Source organism: Chiroxiphia lanceolata, chromosome 9 (genome assembly GCF_009829145.1).
Source record: "Chiroxiphia lanceolata isolate bChiLan1 chromosome 9, bChiLan1.pri, whole genome shotgun sequence".
Classification (NCBI taxonomy): domain Eukaryota; kingdom Metazoa; phylum Chordata; class Aves; order Passeriformes; family Pipridae; genus Chiroxiphia; species Chiroxiphia lanceolata.
The window spans coordinates 3,139,459-3,158,696 of record NC_045645.1 but is presented as its reverse complement, the minus strand read 5'-3'; the positions used below and the strand labels follow the sequence as shown (position 1 = coordinate 3,158,696).

Below are 19,238 nucleotides of genomic sequence, written 5' to 3'. Positions count from 1 at the left end.
CCCTGAGTGCTTTCCCATGCACAGTGCTGGCACAAGCATGGCACGGCATGACCCCGCTGCCCCCACAGCCCCAGAGGGTCTCACTCCCTTCCAGTGAGTCTGTGCCAGCCACCGGTGGGGTCCGGGCTCGTTGCCTGGCAAATAGAAAGCATTCCCCAGGAAATCACCATAAGCTTCACCCACCAAACCTGGTGCTGCTTCACAAATCAAACTGTTCCCATACGAAAACCAGGGCTACCAGGGAGCGAGCCTCATGTTTTGGTGTAGCATGAGCCCATGCTGTATCCGGCCAAAAATCTAAAGCACACATGGAGAGGAAAGGGAAATCCATTCATCGCTTCCGACTATTTACAGAGTGCTCTGGGGCCACGCAGTGCCCATGGCATGCTGAGGGAGGGATAGCAATGGGCAGGGGCTCCCCCAGTGCAGCCACCCCACAGCAGGAGGGATGGAGAGGATCCGACAAAGATGGACACCAGTTGCAGTTGCCCCCATTTGCCTGGAAACAAAGCATGGTGCTTTGTCATGGGGCTATACATGGGCAAGGGATTGTTTTTAGGAGACCCCCTGGGCACTTGAGGCACAACCGCAGTGTAAAGGCAGAGCACAAGGCCATCCCACTGCAGAGGGTGGGCAGCTGGGGGTGGTCCCTCTTGCTATCAGTGTCTTCCTGGGGAACTGCACACGCCCATTTTCCTGATCAACCCCAAGCTCATTTGCAAGTGCACTGGGACTCGTGCACACTCAATAAAGAGGACAGCTACAGGAATAGATAGGTAAATGGTTTCTTCCCCTTGTTTACTGGCTGTAGAGGCCAGTCATGCTCAGAACCATAAGCAGCATCGTGCCCCTGCATGTTTACATGTGCTGTACCTGGGGAAGCAGCTCATTCTGTGCTCCCCTGATAGCTGTGAGGGAATGCATAACACAGAGCCTGAGTTACAATTCACTCTGTGAAATGTTCTCTGTCATGAGGATCTATTTGAGAATGGGATCTATTTGAGAAAGAACACACACACTTTATGGGAAGGCTTTGAGACCACAGGCTCTGCAGTGTGCCCCTCCAGGGAGCACAGTGTGGCCCCCGTGACTGCCTGAGGGGAGTCAGTGCAGTGCTTTGCCTTTTTGGGGAATGGGAGCCATTTGGTGTCACTCTCTGCACCAGGCGATGCCCAGGGGATCTCAAGGAACCATTGAGGGATCTGACCCAAGCTGATTTGTCCACTTGCATTTTTTTTCTAGGAGCACCTGGATAAGAGCTGTGCTCTCTTAACTGTGCAGATCCCTTGGGTTGGAGGTAGGCTGAGAAACCTCTCTGGGGAGTTTTGTGGAGACGCTCAACTAGGACCCTACAGCTCCAGTTTAAGCTTATAAATCTCCAGAGGAGGAACCAGAGAGATAGGTACAGCTGAGCACAGCCAGAGCAGCTCCCCACACATGCTCTCCTGTAACATGGAGAACTCCAGTTGCCCAACCCACAGCACACTGAAAGCACCTGAATTTCTGCTGAATTTTCAGACCTCAACTCTTTTTGCTGAATCATGACAGACTAAAAAAAAACCCCAGAGACTGATAAAAATATTCCTTTTTGTTATCATTTGCACGTTCTAATGCACGGCACCACATGCCAGAAACCATAACACACCGATACGTTTCCTGATAGGAAATGCAAACGCCCTGGAAATCCACTGAGGGACTGGGCTGCCCCAGCAACATTTTCTAGCCCTGCTTCTCTAGATGCTTCTTTTGTGCACAGTGGGTCCTGGGGAGGCCCCACAAGCTGGGCTAAGGGCTGCTACCCTTAGCCTGGTGCATAGGAACATCCCAGGAGCGGGGTGGCCGAGCATCCCCAGCCCACCTGGTGGCATTGGCAGGGCAACTGGGGAGCAGGAGCTGTCTGGCTGTGTTGGCATCCAGCACATGCCTACAGGATGAAGGACAGGCTGCTGGGAAGCCCTCTCCCTGAGGAAAGGGTGGGACGTGCAGCTGTGGAGGAGCCCTTTGGCAGCTGGGGGAAGAGGGGCCACCCTGTCCCAGTCACCGATGGGTGGAAACTGCAGCTCCTCAGTGCTCTTGTTGGCAGGCGGCTTCCTGTCACTGAGCAGGAGTGGGAATAGGGAGCAGGGAAGAGAGCTTGCCTCTTCCTGCAGAGGCAAAGCCTGGAGCAGGTGCTGCCAGCACTTCCCCTGCCTGGGCTGTGGCTCTGCCAGCCCTCACCCACTCATCTGCCCCAGCACCCGTGGGCATGGGAGCAGGTCTCTCACCCAACCTTGCACCAACAAACACCCATGAGATGCTGCTTTGACAAGATTTCCCAGACTTTCACTGACTCCATGGCAGGTCTGCAAAGGGGGTGCTGGAGGTGGTGGGGCACTCCCATCCTCTGGGACCTTCGCAGCCAGGTGCTGCTCACTGAACTGCTGCCGGGCTCAGAAACCTGCCAGTTTGTTGCATGTTTTAAACACTTTTCAGCCTGAATCTCAATAAGACTTTTATTTTCCTGTAGGACACTTTCATGCTGCCTCAGCCCCAGCTTGTCTGTCTGAGGCTGGCTGTGTGCTCCTGCCCTGGGTGTGTGAAGCCAGGACACAGCAGCCGGCACAGCATCTGGGCCAGGCTCAGGCTGCTCTCCTTGAGCACTGCATCTCGGGGCAGGTGCCACAGAGGTGCTTCCTCCCCCTCCTTTGGCCCCCCAGCACCTCCCAGTGTCCTGCTCCCACCCAGGCAGTCCCCATGGCATCCCGTGGTCCACCAGGCAGATGCTGGTGGTCCCCTGGTCACCGATCACAGGAGGCCACAGGGGTGGGAGGTGGCGCAGTGCGGTGGTTAATGTGTAACTGGCACTGCCACCTTTCACCCGCGCCCAGCTCGGGAGGGAGCGGGGCCAGGGCGGCAGCCAGGCTGGCTCCCAGGCTCTGGTGGTCTGCAGGGCCGTGCCACCGGGGTGCAGGGGCTCGGTGGGGGCCCTGGCCCGTGTGGCTGCGGCCACACCTCGCCCAGCACAGCCGGCTCTGCCGGCTTCTCAGCTTTCCCTGAAACTTGTTTTTCTGCCCGGAAGTTTCCTGGAGCCAAATGGCTCCTGCCTGCCTGCTCGGGGTCTGCAGCCTCCTCTGTGCCTGGGCAGTGGTGACAGGACATCCCTGCAGACTTGACCACCAGGTAGGAGGGCAGAGAGGGCTCTGGCATGGGTGGTAGCAGGGGGTGGGCAGGGGCACCCTGCTCGTGGTCCTGCCAGCACAGCTGGGGTGCCCATGGGGCAGCAGGGCCTGGCAGGCAGCTCCTGGTCTGCACAGCTCAAGAGAAGATGAGCAGTGAAAACCCATGGGAGCCAGTGGAGTTAACTAGGAGATGTGCTGTGCCAGTGGCCACCAGCCACAGGGGTGGTTCACCCACACCTAGAGCCTGGCTGTCCTGCTCCCAGCCTCAGGCTGAACATGTTGTCCAGCCTGTTCACCAGAGCACACAACCTCTTCACCAGAGCACAGGCAGGGCTGACAAAGCCTCATCTGAGCCACGGGTGCTTGGTGCAGGTGCCCACAGTTCTACAGCCCAGCCGGCTGCCTGCCTGCCCTTCCAGTGGGCAGGGCTCGCCTGCTTCCCTGCTCCAGCTGGGAGGATGCCCTTGTGTCATGGAAGAGCTCCCCAGGGGCCTGGATGTGGGGATCCGGGGGAGGAAGAGGAAGGCCCTCTGCAAGCTGACCCTGTATGATAACTGCCCAGTAAGGAAGGACAGAAGGGTGACAACCTGGTCCCTTTGCACCCACTTCATCTCTCTGGGTTTTCCCCCCAGCCCTGCATGCTCCTCCTTTACTCCTTCAGTCAGCTGCTCTCAGTCCCGGGCTGTCCTACTCATCTTTCTCTATTTACCCAGGCCCACACCAATCTGGCAGCTCATGTGTTTTTTGTAAACTTGCTTGTGTCTTTGCTTATCAAAATTCTGCAAGGGTAATTAATTTGAACTTCTGAGGAGTCTCACTCTAGAGATACTCCCCAGTGAGGACAGCCCATCTCAGACAGTAGCTCTTTTCCCAGGGATGGGCCGACTGCAGTGGGAAGAGCCTTCAGCACACTCCAAGTTCCCTTCCAAGAAACATCACCAGTTTGGACCTCTCCTTCAACTCCTTGGTCGTGCCCTGTGACAGGACTCTCCTGATGCATTTCCCTTCCCTGCGCTCTCTCAACCTCTCTAGCAATGCCATGCCAACACTGAGCCCAGCAACCTTCTCCAACCTCAGGGAGCTGCGTCTGCTGGACCTGAGCAGCTGCGGCATCACCTCCCTCCACACGGACACTTTCCAGGGCCTGGGAAACTTGCACACACTGCTCCTAAGAAACAACAGCTTGCAAGACCTTGATGTCCCTTTCCTCCTGCCACTGAAGGCTCTTTTCCACCTGGACCTGCAGCACAATGAGCTGGTCTCCGTGGACACTTGGAGCCTGCAGCTGATGGAGACAGTCCCACAGGTCCGTCTGGAAGGGAACCCCTGGGTCTGCGACTGCACCGCGCACCCCCTGCAGCAGTGGCTGCAGCGCAGGAAAGGTGAGCAGATGGGGTGGGTGGCAGGAGAGGTGTCAGGCAGGAGGAATTCTGGGTTAGGGGTCTTCTTGATCCTTTCACTCCAACCCCTGGACAGGCTCTGAGATGGCTCTCCAGAGACCTAGCAGGATACTTTCATCGCTCTTCCAGGAAAGGGGCTACACTTCAGCCCCTAAATCCATCTTTATGTAATTTTGTGGAGTGACCACATTTTCAAGAGCTGGAGAGGGCTTGGCAGCTCCTCCTATGGAGCCAGATCAGGCTCCCACCATCTGAGCTCGGCTCCCAGGGCAAAGCAGTGCAGTTCCTATCAGTATCCATGGTTTTGGCATTGTTCAATTAAAAGGAGCCTGCTAATCACAGTCACACATTTGCACAATTCCTTGGTCAGGGAATTTTTCCTTTCATTGTGCCTTACAATATGCTGAGGGCTGGTGAGGCTGGAGGGCAGAGCCAGGAGCATTTTGCAATGCATCCCATCCACCCAGGAGCAAGCAGGGATTGCCTTCTCTAAACCAGGAGGGGATGGGTGAAGCCCCCTGTCTCACCTTAGCCCACTTGTCCCCCAGCCGTGCAGGTGACCTGTGTGTCGCCCCCGGGGCTGCGGGGCCAGGAGATTGCAGCTCTGGATTCCCAGGACCTGGGCTGCCGGATGAAGCACCGGTTTCCTCGTGCTCTCAGCACGGCACAGCAGATCACAGCGACCCAGAACGACAGTAAGTTGTGCAGATTCAGAGGTGTCTGTAAGGTCTAGCTCCCTCCTGCCCTCTGTCCCACCGGAGGGACCGCAGGTGAAGACACAGTGCAGATGCAGTAGCTTGGTGGGGAGGGTGGTCACCACCTGGAGGTGTTCGCTGGCTTCGTGACAGAAAAGTTAGCAGGTGCCTCAAAGCCATGCGGAGCACAGACTCCACAGTGGTGGGCACCAGTGTCAGACAGCTGTCAGGCAGTTTTGCCTTCAGTGCTCACACACTCTTGGTGAAGAGCATTCATATTGCTCCTAAGGAAAGACATTAGGTGCTGGCTGCACCCTTGCACCCTTGCTGGCGGATGGGGAGCACTGGGTGTGCCACAGGCTGACCATGTGCCTTTCCTGCACCACAGCCACCGCCACCACACTGCCTGCCACTGGGAAGGGGGGAAGGAGCTGGCCATACCTGGTGGCATTCCTGGTGACAGCAGTCGGCATCTCCATCCTGATCGCACTGGCTGCCAAGTGCAAGCTTGTCCACAAGAACTTTGCCAGCTACCGCCACCGACCGCTGCCTGAAATCAGCTCCATCGGAGGCAGCCCCATGGAGGACAGCAGCAGCTGGGACAGGGGCTCCGTGCAAGCTGACCTGCAAGCTGAGGATGATGATGGCTTCATCGAGGACAACTACATCCAGCCCAGCGAGCAGCTGCCAGACAAACAGGAGCGGGACTCGCATCTCTCCATCTGAGCTCACAGCTCAGCCACCACTGCTGTAGCCTCTTGTCATCTCCGTAGCTCCATCCCCTTGGCTTTTGACCCCACATATTTGGGGGCAGGAGGAAAGGAGCAGAGAGGAGGGGAGAGAGGGATGGGCAGGGAATGGTGATGGAGGCTGAAGGCAGCCAGCCCCACAGTGCCCCAGCATGACACCAACAGGTTGCACTGTCACAGGGACACCAGACCTGCTGCTGCTTTCCCAGCCTTGCTCAGATGCTGAGGATGAAGGAGATGGTGCCCATTGTGCCCAGGAAGCCTGGTGCAGTGGGACCCTCGTGCTCTCTGCAGGGTCTTGGGCACTGGCCCCACTGCACCAGACCCAGCCCTGCTCTGTCCCTCAATGTGTTGTCACTCTGGGGTGTGATTAAAGCATGATTTAGCACTGCCTCTGCCTGCAATGTTTTGTTGGGACTCTTCCCGTGGCAGTGCTGGGAGGAGACCCCCAGCACCACAGCTGGGGTGTGGCTTTTTTTGCATGTGCTTTCAAGGACCGTAAATACATTCCTTGTTAACTTCCCAGTGTTACTTTCCAACTTAAATGATTCTGTGAATCTGCGATTCCCACTATAGCCTTTCTTCCTTTTCTCTCTTCCCTCTCCAGCAAGACATGCTGAAAGACACTTACCTTTCCCCTGTCAGCTCTGCAGAGCTGAGCAGATTTTTCAGTGGTGCCAGTTGCAGTGTCAGGCAGCCACACGCGCTGGGCCGAGACGACCCCGTCCCCCGGCTCCCATTACAGAGTTCTGAGTGCATCTCTAACTGTGGAGTTACAGGAACGTTGTAATTTTTGCATTCCTGTCATCTTTGTGGTACGATAAACAGCACATGAGACACAGGTAACTGCAAGTTGTTCCTGCTGCAGTCAGCTGTGCCTGCATGGGTTACGCTGGGGTTAAAAGCAGGGAGAAGCAGCAACATTTGCTCTCCTTGGTAAGTGATTCATAAGGCTGGTACCATCCGGTTGGGAAGATTTCCCAGGGCACAGCCCAGTTGTTACCATGCCTGATAGCTTGGAAATCTCTTCCTCACACTCCAGAGAGTGAAGTATCAGCACAGGGACAGCATTTCTTGCAGCCCTGCCACACAGTCCTTCAAATCTCTGTTTCACTGTTAACTGCCTTTCTGTTTCTCCACTCATTAAGACATTTATAGACCACAGTGTATACAAAGGTAAATAATACACCTCAGAGAGTGTGAACCAAAGAGGACAAATGGGTCAGGCACTGGATGGGCAATACAGCCCAGACAGCAAATGTGACATTTTAAGCCATGAGGAGGAGGAAAACTTGCTGGCTTTCTTTCAGTTGTCAGCCAGTTTTTGCTCTTAAATATTTCTTAAATATTTTTAAAAATTTCTTAAATATTTTGCTCTTAAATATTTCTAAACTAAGCTTTACTTTTGCAGTCATTGTCTCATGGTTTGCCTTCTGGGCTCATCAACTACCCATGAAAATACATTATCTACTGTAATTTTTTGGAAATTTTTGATATCTTTCAGGTAAGATAGGAGACTTAAATCTGAGAGCTGGGAAAATGCATTTCATTTATGTTTTGGAGGGCATTTTCTGAGCTTTTCAACATGCTTTTCAATCACATGAACTCACGTTAGATGCAGTATTTTCTTTTTAGTCTCAGTGATGTCTTAAAAGAGATTAAAACTGCAAGTGCCCAGGCTTATTTATCCAGGATCTCACTCACTCTTGTCCCTCAGTACCTAGTGGTGGGTTGCTTGTCTACTTTGACCCTGCTGGCAGGCCCACTCATTTATTTTTTAATCAAGCTGACATGTCTGGTTTTCATGTGCGTTTTTTAATGCCCCCTCTCCAGGCAGCTCCAGTGCAAGTGGGCACGAGCCTGACAGCTCGCAGGGAGGGAAATACACCTGGCATGTAGAGCTGGGATTACAAGGGGTCAGAGCAGAAAAAGAGGATCCTTCTCAAGGGTGTCAGCCCAGGAAGGTGCCTGAAGGACTGTGGCTGAGGCTGGGGACGGGACTGGGAGCAGGTATGCAGGCAGACTGGTTCCAGGCTCCTTGCAGGGAGCAGCTGCTGCCACAAGGCTCAGCCCTGCCCCAGGGTAAAAGAGCTTCTCTGTAAACAAACCAGCCAGCACTGACATATTCAGGAAGCTTTGTGTGCTCCATGTGAGCATCTTTCAGGGTCACAGCAAGGTCACAGGTTCACAGAGGGGATCTGGCTACATCTGGGTCCTTAGGCAGAGGGACCTGCATTTGGAGGTGGGGGTCATGTATCAGGAAATAAGGTTTTGGGGCCATGGTGGCACTGCCACACACCAGCCAATAATCCAAAAGCACAGCCACAGGAGGGACCCAGGGATGTTGTCGTTTCTGCCCTGAGCCCAGCCTGAGCAGAGGCCAGCTCTGCACAGCCCTGCCACCTCCTGCTGTACAGAGAGGCCGGCGCTCAAGCATCAGCTTCAACACAGTCGGCTTCTCTAACACTTTATTGTGTATTTCCACACACAACACGGGAACTGAGGAAGACACAAACCAGTACCCCTGCTGCAGAGGTGAGTCAGTGACTGGGGCAGCGCAGGCTGTCCCTCTGGGCACCGGACACCCAAACCATCATCTTCAGGCACAGTCTGTTCTCAGCCATTCTCTCCTTGGGTTACTGACATGGCCCATGATCACCCTTGTCTGGCACAATTCACAGGCACTTGGGGCACATTTTGAAGGGGCTCTGGAGGGGAGGAGGATTCACAGTGACACGCAGGCAGTGCGGAGCTGCGAGCTGGGCACAGCCACGCATCTTCACAGAAATGCCCAGATGTGCAAAACAGCTGGGGCAGAGGCAGCTGTGGCCTGTCCACACGTGCGGGTTGGGGGAGCGGGGAGGAACTGCTGGAGCACTGATGCAGGCAGAGGGGGGGGTAGCCTGGCACAACTGCACAGTCACTGACACAGATGTGCAGAGCACCAGCAGTGGTGATGGTGCGGAACTGTCCAGCTCTGGCCTGTCCCTCCCTGTGTATGCACAGTGGTCCCTGCTGGACCTGGGGCCAAACAGCCCAGAGGGGAAGGACAGCTCTTTGCTTTGAAGAGATTTAGCACAGAAAGATCTGAGCTCTGTTACACTCTCTGAGCTCTTGGGCAGGTTAAGGGAGGACATGCAGAGAGAAGAGGAAACAGCGGTTTAATAAAATCTACAGATGAAGAGAAAGGGGCAGAAGAAAACGTAGAAATAACAGAGATCCAGAAAGAAAAGCCCAAATGATGTATCCATATTTTGGGAAAAATAATCCAAGGCTTCAAGGGAAGGAAAGCCAGCAGGAGCAGGGCAAGAGCAGATGAATACAGATGTGCCCTCATGTGATCTCACTGCATCAGGGACAGTGTGGTCTGGAGCTGTGAAAGGATGAAGCCTTCATTGTCCAGCATATACCTTGTGGGGCTCACCAATGGTGAACTCTGACACTGCCTCCAGGTGTGGAGACAGTTATTTGTGCTTTTAGTAAGGGAATGAGCTACCATCCTCTTCCAAATGAATTTGCTACCGAGCACTAAAAAGCAATAGCTGAGTCTTGTGCCATTGCAGAGGAAACTTGGCAAATAATAAGCAAAACCAACATCTGGGGCAGAGCAGCTCAGATAAGGGGGAGATGGGAGCAGACAGGAAGATGAAGAGAAGGTTTTGCAGAAGCAGCTTTGCTTGGGGGTTAGGATCTATGTCAATGGAAAGGGCAGGAAATGGGTTAGTAGGTCTCTGAAGGAAATGGGAATTTTGACAGGTAAATTAGTCTCAAATCACAGGAGAAGCTCCTGGGGTGAATTGTTAGTCTGCCTCTGGAAAGGACACCTTGGAGATAGACACCTTATAGAGATAAAACACCAAAAAAACTCCAGGTAAGGCCCAAGTGACAGCCGAAAAACTTTTTTGCCCTGCAGGAGCTGCAGCACTTGGTAGACAGAAACAGCATAGAAACAGGCAGGGACTGGGATGAGCTGCAGGGCTCCTGGCAGCAGAGGTGCCTCTGCTTGGGAAACTGCGGTGGGAGGGCACAGCCTCTCACACCACTCTTGAAGAGAGCTCCAGCCCTGGGATTCAGGCATTCCATCACCATCCCCCAGCCACTGCACCTTGCTGTTTGTGGCTCACATGGCTGATGCTGGTGTGATAACAGAGCCCCAACACACAGTCCAGCATGGGTAACCTGTCAGGGCCCTGACACCCCTTGATCACCCCTTTGATAAACCACAGGTGATGGTAGGCTGCAGGAATGTAATGCTGGAACAGATCCTGGCATTGCAAACACAAACAGAATTTCATGTGAGGTCCAGCCATGCTGTGGCTCTGGCACAAAGAATCCCATACAAATCCCACACTCACTCCCACAGACACACAGGTGCTTTCTTGGGAGCAGGCCCTGCAGCCATACCTCCCACCAGGCTCCCTTTGCCTGTGCCTCATGCCTGCTGACACAGAGTATTTCCTGCCATTCACCAGCTGCTGGAGGCTCTACTTCGCTTAGGAGCTGGAGGCCCTGCACAGAGCACAGGGTGGTTTTATACCACCCACAATCACAGCCTCTCCTGCCAGGAGTGCATGTGACAGTTCCAGGACCTGCAGGAACCAAACAAGTGCTGGGGTCCCCAGGGGTACAGGACAGGCTCACCTTCACTCTGTGACACGGGTCACAGCTGGGCAGGAGCAGCTGTCACAGGAGGTTTGAGGAGATAAAACACCAACCAGGCCAGCACTGCACGCCCAACACAGCAGGTCCCAGAGCCCATCCAGGCACCCTGAGTTTCTGCTGTGCCATCAGCAAAGCAAATGCCAGTCATCCCTGGCAGAAGCACGAGGCACGTCGCAGCTCTCGCCCTTCCTTCAGGAAAGGTCAGCACTGACAGGTCGTACCCACCGAGGCTCACGCAGAGGTGTCCTGGGTCAGATCAGGTTGGCCATGCTGGAGGTGGGAGGCAGCCGCCTGCTCCCAGCGAGGCGGCCAGAGATGGTGAAGACGCGGATCTCGCCGGTCTCCAGGCTCCGAGGAGCGGCCCGGCGGCAGGAGGTGCAGAGCAGGTAGAGCAGCAGGCAGAGCAGGATGGCGCTGCCAGCAGTCAGGAGGACGACCCCGCTGGTGAACATGCTGGCCAGCGGCCGCGCGGGGCTGAGCTGCATGGTCGTGGTGGAGAGGATGGTGAGCACGACCCCGCAGACCAGCAGCACCAGGGCGCTGAGCAGCAGCACCAGGCAGTCCGAGAAGCCCCCGCTCTTCAGGAGCTCGATCTGATCCCGGCTGCGGATGCAGTTCATGTCCTGGATTGCAGAGCTCAGCAGCTGCTTCAGCAGCACGAGCAGGGCCAGGAGGCAGAGCGTGGTGCCCACGGCCAGCCGCCACTCTCCAGACCGGCTGCTAGTGCTGTACAGCAGGATGATGCCCCCGATCCCACAGGCCAGGATCAGCACCACAGCCATCCCGTAGCACAGGATGGACTTTTTGGGGTCCTGGAACCACCAGAGCTCCACATGCTCCTCCAAGATGTTCCTCTGGATGTGGTCTGCATCTGCAGGGGTGCGGGGGCTGCTCAGCTCTGCCAGCTCTGGCATGGTGGGCAGCTGGGTGAGGAGGGCACAGTGGGGTGGTTACACAGATGAATCTACACCCTTATGGCGAAGTGGAGGTTCAAGACAGCAGCAGTGGTGAAGGCAGCTACATTTCTCCAGCAGTGATGCTTCTGTCTCATTCTTTGGATCCTCATGGAGTTTTCTTCTGCAGTGGTGCCACCTGAAGAGCTACGGTCCACGTGCTGAGATTGAGCCCACCATCCAGGCACGGCTGTGGAACATAGTGGAGCATTCCCAGAGCAGCACCATAAGGGAATAACCGGGGCTGTGTCCTTCCTTTCCTGTACCTTTCATCTGAAAGAGTCAAGAAGAGAAGATTTCATTAAACAGAGACTCTGCTTCCCTGTACCAACCAATCCCCTGCCAAACCCTGGGCCTTGGCTGCTCCAGGCTGGCCTGCAGACCTCACCCTGCCTCCCTCACAAAAGCCCTGTGCGTTGGAGAACAGATCATCCACATACATCTTCCCAGGAGACCTCCACGCACTTCAGGGGAACCTCAGCCTGGCCCAAGGGCGAGTCTCCTGCCTCCCCAGCCCCGTGTGCCCTGCTCAGAGGCTACTGGCACATTGCTGCCCACAGGACTCTGCCTGCAGCTGGTGCTGGCAGCAGGGCAGGGACAGAGCAGAGGCAGGTCCCTCCTGGGATAAAGCCCCATTCACAGCTCTGACTTCACATGCTCCCTCATCAGCATCAGCCTCTTGTCACCAACTGGCTCTGCTGCCCAGAATGACAGCAGGAGGTGGGGGTCAGGACCAGGGTTTAACCCTTCCATTCCAGCTGCTGGAAGAGCAAGAGCTGCCATTGCCGCACATTCTCAGCCTTGTCCCTACCCCTGCACTGCCAGTGGTTTCCCCTCACAAGTTCCTTAAAGAAATATGGTGGTTGCATCTCCAGTGGTCTCAGCACTGCCCTGGAAAGAGCTGTCTGACAGCTGGGACCAGGCACCCCGAGACTTTGCTCTCCTCTCTGCTGGTCCGTGAAACACTTCACCACTGGAGGGGAGCAGGGGAAGGGCGGTGGTGGCTGCAACATGGAGGGAGGCTCCGAGGTGCTGTGCTTAGCTGGGCTCCCCTCGGCACAGCACCTTCCTCAGCCCACAGCCCAGCTTCCCAGCCTCGTGTCCCCAGTGTCCTGGTTCCCCTCAGTGCTTCTCTGCGTACAGTTTTACACCAAGAGTGGAAAAAACTTGAGTTTCTCTCACAAAATGTGCCTCCCTGGCATGTCAGTGCCCCAGCTGGTCCCACAGCACCACAGGAAGCCTCTAGAACAGCTTGTACCCAAATCAAGGAGAGGTGCTGGGGAGAACAGGGCAGGAGCATCTCAGGTGTGCCCTGAAGACGTGGGGTAGACACTGGAGACCCAAGAACTGCCTCTGTGGCCACCTCCCAGACAGGATGATACCCCCTTGACCATCACAGGCAGACACACACAAACTCCTCTGAGCCTTGCAGGAGCCCCTGGCAGGGACAGGAACTGACGCAGGTCCCTTGTGTCAGAGCTGTGTCACTTCTCCCGGGTGGGAGGACAGCCACTCAGCACCCTGCCTGCTGGAAATGGCTCTCAGGAGCCCGTCAGCCCATGCCAAGCACACTCTGTTTGTCATCATGCCCTGCTCTGTGTGGCACTGGGACTCGGGGCTCATTACACACAGGCAGGGACAATTTGTGACCTCCACACTTGGCAGCTCTGCACACACCAGGGATCGTTCCTGCCATCGCTCTCCCTGTTCCCAGACAGTCCCCACAAACCACATCCCCTTGTGGGATTGCCTTTGCTGCCAGCAAACACCTCAAAATACCCTTCCCTTGGGGACCAGCCAACACGGGGTGGGGGGAGAGGGAGGACAATAGTGTGGGGGGTGCCTGAACCAGACACCGCCTGACAGTGTCAGGCCAAGCTCCTCCTGAGTCACTCCCCGGCTGTGATGGAGCATGAGGTCACTTTGGACGTGGCTCAGGGCACGCTGCCAGAGGCAGCACGTGTCCAGGAAGTCTGTAACCACTGCGGGTTTGCAGGCCCGGGACCCATCACACCCCGTGAGCTGCGCACAGGGCTGTTCCCTGCACGGCTCCTGCTGCTTGGATTGCCTGGGCAGGGAGAGGGCTGGGGCACAGAAACCCAGGCTCCAGAGGGTACAGTTGCTGGGAGGCCTGTGAGAGATCTACAGCTCCTGGCTAGAGCCAGAACAATCAGAAAGCATCAATTAGAGAGGGAAAAGAGCTGATGCTGATCTGTGCCTGCTGGGACTCTGAGTTTGCATGAGACAGCAGATACCTTGTGCTGTCCATGTGTGCCCAGGACACAGGGCCCTGAGAAGGTGAGGATGTCACAGGGCACTTTCAAAGCAGAGGAGTGAGAAGAGCTTGAGTCTGGAGCTGTTTCCCAGCCTATGCAAATCAGCTTAGTGCTAAACACTACTTCCTCCTGCCTTTCCTTCTCCAAGCACAGAGGTGCCTTATCTCCTCCTTAGCATCAAATGGGTGAGTCTAGTAGATAGCAGATTTGTAGATTAGATTGAGACTTTGGACTGAGAAAACATAAAGCTTGGAGAAGTGCAAAATCTGTGTCCTTCTGCTGCTTGACCCAAGTTGTGCACACAAGTTGTAAGTCAAACAGTAAACAAAAAAACCACAACAGCACAAACCACAATGAGGGAAAATGTGACCAAAAATCAAGGTACAGCACTGCATTCTCATATTACTCTTTAAAAGTTAACCATCTTAATTTTTTATTTGCTCAGAAGAAGGGCAGGGAGCAAGATAAAACTGTAGGAGCATCTGGCTGAGGGAAAAAAATAAGGTGTCACCTCTATGAGCACATATTTTCCAGTGTTATATTAACCTCTATTAAACAAATGATTTGGAGAGTTTCCCAGTGTTACATTAACCCCTATTAAACAACTGATTTGGAGAGGCAAAGGCTTCCACTGCAGTGTGCCAATTTGAAAATGTTCTGGGAATATAACCCTTGTTCTGTAAGAAAACACACATGCTTGGGCTTCTCTAGATTGTGAGGGTTTGTGCTACTACTAACAGTATTTTTACACTTAGAATCACAGAGTAATTCAGGTGGGATGGGACCCTGTGAAGTCACTAATCCCCCTGCTTAAAGCAGAGTTAACCTAGAAGTCAGACTGGGTAGCTCAGGGCCCCATCCACTCAGGTGCCAAGGATGGAGGATCCACAGCCCCTCAGGAATCATTGCAGTGTTGAACCACCCTCATCAGGAATACATTCTTCCTTAAATCTAGCTACAATTTCCCATTCCTCAGGCTGGCTGCATTGCCTCCCATCCTCTTCAGAAAAATCTCTCTATACGTTAAACCAAAGCTGTCACCCACCACTCCTTGGAGAAGGGATGAAACCAGACCTCACCAGATCTGCTGATCTGGTTTCTTGGCATTATGCAGCACATCAGTTTGCCCAGATCGGATCAAGAGAAAGGAAGGGATATGGCTGCCTGCTCTGCCATGAGGGAGAAACACAGCCTTTCCACAGCTGTGGCCTTTTCTGTTGGTGCTGTTTGGGCTACCTTGCCTGGGACAGACCATCACACAGACCCCTTGGGAGCTTAAGCCACCAGATTAGCCTTTTGACAGCAGGTATCACAGGTCATTAATCTCTAACTCACTACTGAACCTAGAACCTTCAGTGCTTCCGTCTCTGTGTGCAAGAAAAAGGAGGAGAGGACCAGCCCAGCCACACTATGCTTTATGTCCAAAGGGCACATTTCAGGAAAAAATTGACACTCTGTCCTTCCCCACTGCTGGCTGGCAGCTGGGGAGGAAGAACAGGAAAACACTGGGAGTGTAGGAAAACAAAAATGTTCATGTTTTTCCTTTTTCATTATGGTTTTTTTTCCCCTCCGCTCTGACAACATTTAACTGGAAACTGAGGGTCATCATCAACAGTTTTCTGGCCACTCCTGGCTGCAGGTGTGGAAGATGCACACTGGCTGAATTCCTCAGAATGACATATGCATATATTTATTTACTTATGAACTTTTTATGTCTGACTGCCTGATATGTGACAGACAGGCCATGGACTGTATGTTAATTAACACTTTAATTTCAGAGCCACATACAATTCAGCTGTTGAAATACTCCTCACTTTCCTCCTCTCGCCGAACCTGAACCCAGGGTACCCCCTTAGACATTCCTTACCCACAGAATTCAGGAGGGGAAGTCTGGGGTTGAGACAGGTTCCTGCAGTGCTTCCTTCTACTTCCAGCCTTGGAAGGGTTTTATGCAGCCTTATGTGGACTTTGTGAGCATCATGGAGACTGGAAGAGTCAGCAAGATCTGTTGTAAAATGACAATACATAAAATGATTTGCATGAGCAAACTAGATGAGAGCCAACAGAGCCTTACAATCTCAAACAAATCCAAAGCCATCTCTGTCCCCTGCTTCCCCAATGCCTCCAGCTTATTTGCTTCTTGGCCAGGTCTGGCCATAGCCTGTTTGGGATGGACTTGCCACCCCTCTGTGCCTCACAGAAACCTTTAGTCCGGAACAGGCATAAATTTTTCCCCATAATTTCATGTAATTTTTCCAACTTCCAATGCTTTAGGAAGCATTTCTTTACCAAGAGAGTCAGCCCTGAATTGTTGTAGATTCCTTCCAACCAAAACAAGATATTCTGTTCTGTCTGCTGTATTCCAGTTTTTCTATTCTATTCTATTCTATTCTATTCTATTCTATTCTATTCTATTCTATTCTATTCTATTCTATTCTATTCTATCCCATCCCACCCTATCCTATCCTATTCTATTCTATTCTATTCTATTCTATTCTATTCTATTCTATTCTATTCTATTCTATTCTATTCTATTCTATTCTATTTCAATTGAAGAGGACCTAAAATGATAATCTAATCCAATTGCCTGACCAATTCAGGGCTGACCAAGTTCAGGCATATTATTAAGAGCATTGCCCAAATGCCTCTTAAATACTGACAGGCTTGGAGTATTGACCACCTGTCTAGGAAGGCTGTTCCAGTGTTTGACCATCCTCTCAGTAAATAAATGCTTCCTGAGCATATTCAATTCGATTCTAACTCCCAGTAGGCTAAAAGAGAATGAAGCTCATGTATCTTGTTTTATGCCTGAATTACTGACAATGCACAAATCAGAAGCTCTGAATGTCATAGTGCTCAAGGCCTGTCTGTGCCCCTGGGAGCATGTGGGAAGGTTTCCTCTCTTCTCCTGAGAACTCAGGACTGAGGACAGAGGAACCTGCAAAGAATGGGAGTAATGGGGCCTGTCTCACCCAAAATCCTAGCAAGAGACTAAGCTCTTTTCACTGCTATGCCAAACACCAATTCCCAGCATTCGTATTTTCTTGGGTTTCTCAAAATTCATGCAAAGCTATGCAGCTTAATCTGTACCTGTGGGGAGAGACCACCCTCTCTACCCTGCCAGAGGGATAATGCTTTCCTAGAAGTGAGCATCCCACCAGTGCTCCTGCCACGAGACACCCTTTGAGAAGCCCCAGGGAAGCCCTGGGTGATGGTGGACTGTCCCTTCCTTTCTCCAAGCCTAGAGGCTCGGGGGTTAAGGGTGGTGGAGGGCTTGTTGTAACAGGGTCAGTGCGCAGCTGCTTTTTACACAAATCTAGATAACTTTGGCATGTTCCATTACAAAGTCTCGTGTTCCCCCTTCCTCCCTGTGTGTATAACAGGCATCCATTATCCCGACCCCGCAGAGCCTGTCCTGATGCACCTCTCCCGAGGGCGGCCTGGGAGTCCCAAAGGAACAAGAAACTCCCAAGCCTTACCTGCTGAGAGGAAACACAATGGTGCAAGGAAGAAACGCAGTGGAGGCAAGAGGCAGGATCTCTTAAGAAGCAGGTCTGAGGCAGCCCCCAAACCTGCCGGCAGCTCCTGGCGAAGCGCGTCCCTTCCCGCACGGCACAACTCCCGGGGAGGAGGGATCACTCACCTGCTGCTCACACGCGACAACCCGGCACAGCTTCCTGCTCCTGGCTGGCAGCAATGCTTTTTCCTGGCTTTCCTTCCACTGGATCCAGCTATCGAGGGAGCCCAGGGGGAAAAGCTCTCCCTTTCCTCCTGCAGCTGCCTGCCAAGAAGCAGGTGCGGTGCCCCTGCCGGCTCCCCGTCCCGGTGCGACGCGGCAGCGCCAAGGATGGGCTGCGAGCCCTCACCTCTCGCCCGGGCAGGTGCATTCCCCAGCAGGGTGGCGTCCCAGCAAACCTGCTGCTGCTCTTGGAGAGGCTCCAGAGCCGCGCCGGTGTGCAGGTCCTACCCCTCCTTCCTCGGGCAGGATCTGGCCTCTGGCCACACACCGATCCTGGAAGGTGGCTCATTTCCTCCCAGCTGGAGGGGAAGGGGTGCCGGAGCAAGGGAGCAGCTCCCAGGCAGCAAGGTGAGAGGAAGCCTGCAGCCAGGTTGGCAGTGCTAGGGAAGATTTGACACATTCAGCAAATATTTGGTATTATGTGGCATTAAATAAAGCAGCTCCTGCAGTACTGTATAGGCTAGGGCCATCTGGTCATATCAGACCTGGATCTTTCCATGGCATTAGTCCAGACAGGCACTTAAGTCAGGCAAGATGTCATTGTGGTGTCATCTTCCCATGACAAGGCAGCTGCAGAACCCCTCGCTGGGAGACAGCAGCACCAGCAGAGCCTACTGTGCTGCAGAAGAGCTGACTTCCTGGTAAGTCCGTGGAAAGAAAAGGGTAACCACTTTGAGAGGAATTAGGGAAACAGAAAAGGATCCGTTTAAGAGACGAAGAATAAAAAAGGGAGCAGCAGGAACGCAGAAGTCAGAAGGGGAATGGGATTCCCAGGCTTAGTGAATATCCCCTCCTTCATGGCTGGGCTTCATCATAGCAGAAGGGATTATTACTGATAGTCTGAGCAGTTGGAAAATCTGGGAGATGCAGGAAGAAGAAAATGGGACTGAACAACAGCTCTTGTCCAGTTAATGGAAAGGGAGGCTCAGACATTAAGTCACATGCTATTTTTTTTAGCAGGCTATGAGCAGGGAAGCTTAGGATATGCTAATCAAATAGAAACCAAGGAATGTGACAGCTTCAGGAATTTGTCTGAGAAAAATCTGAGATATCTTTTGAAATTTGTGAAATATCATCAATCCAGAGGTTGTCCTAAACTTAAAACAGCAAAGGAGATGTGGTGAGTTTTGTTATACAAACACCCTTGAACAATGAGATTGACCTTACTCAGAAAAACCTGGTCTTTTAGTTGGCCCAGTTAACAAAGAAGTCATCCAAGGGGAAACCTTATTCACATTTAAAGACAACAGTATATTCACTTAAAAGAATGGGCTGTATCTTGTAAGAGCATGAGATGCTTTCCAGCTCGTTTAAAGGAGAAACAGAACAATGCAGATCAAGGGAGGATGAAAGCAGAAAGTGTCTTTGCATCCTGAGAGAATTTAGAAGACCATTAGCACACAAAACCATAATCCAGTTACAACTTATTCTACATTTATACACCATATGTGTGGGAGTTTGTCTGGTTTTCCCAGTATAGAAGGGGCTTGTACAGCTACTTTGCTTCCAGCAGATCTTTGATAAACCTCACTTGTAACACTCTGCTGTGCCTGACTTTTAATGTTCCCCTATACAAGCAATGTTTTAGCTGCCTCTTAGCTACTAA

General features: G+C 53.0%; 2 protein-coding genes across 5 annotated transcripts; one reads left to right on the top strand and one right to left on the bottom strand.

Annotated features, from left to right (window-relative positions):
• The first annotated feature begins 2,861 nt into the window (after positions 1-2,861).
• On the top strand, positions 2,862-6,393 carry C9H1orf210 (chromosome 9 C1orf210 homolog). Its single transcript, XM_032695833.1, has 4 exons — positions 2,862-3,159; positions 4,033-4,540; positions 5,107-5,253; positions 5,642-6,393. The coding sequence occupies exons 1-4, from the start codon at positions 3,073-3,075 to the stop codon at positions 5,977-5,979; spliced, it is 1,080 nt and encodes a 359-aa protein (XP_032551724.1). The 5' UTR covers positions 2,862-3,072; the 3' UTR covers positions 5,980-6,393.
• A 3,871-nt stretch (positions 6,394-10,264) lies between these two features.
• Positions 10,265-15,855, bottom strand: TMEM125 (transmembrane protein 125). Of its 4 annotated transcripts, none has more exons than XM_032695837.1 (2): positions 15,761-15,855; positions 10,265-11,890 (listed from the first exon to the last, which is right to left on the bottom strand). In XM_032695837.1, the coding sequence occupies exon 2, from the start codon at positions 11,576-11,578 to the stop codon at positions 10,916-10,918; it is 663 nt and encodes a 220-aa protein (XP_032551728.1). In that variant the 5' UTR covers positions 11,579-11,890; positions 15,761-15,855; the 3' UTR covers positions 10,265-10,915. The 4 variants fall into 4 exon arrangements, with proteins under 4 accessions (XP_032551728.1, XP_032551729.1, XP_032551727.1 ...); XM_032695838.1 differs by lacking the exon at positions 15,761-15,855 and adding an exon at positions 13,873-13,944; XM_032695836.1 differs by lacking the exon at positions 15,761-15,855 and adding an exon at positions 12,006-12,300.
• Between the last annotated feature and the right edge of the window lie 3,383 nt (positions 15,856-19,238).

Coding starts and splice junctions, on each gene's coding strand:
- TMEM125 (XM_032695837.1), bottom strand. CDS start 11,578: ATGCCAGAGCTGGCAGAGCTGAGCAGCCCCCGCACCCCTGCAGATGCA.
- C9H1orf210 (XM_032695833.1), top strand. CDS start 3,073: ATGGCTCCTGCCTGCCTGCTCGGGGTCTGCAGCCTCCTCTGTGCCTGG. Junction 4,541..5,106: donor GTGGCTGCAGCGCAGGAAAG/GTGAGCAGATGG, acceptor CTTGTCCCCCAG/CCGTGCAGGTGACCTGTGTG. Junction 5,254..5,641: donor CACAGCGACCCAGAACGACA/GTAAGTTGTGCA, acceptor CCTGCACCACAG/CCACCGCCACCACACTGCCT.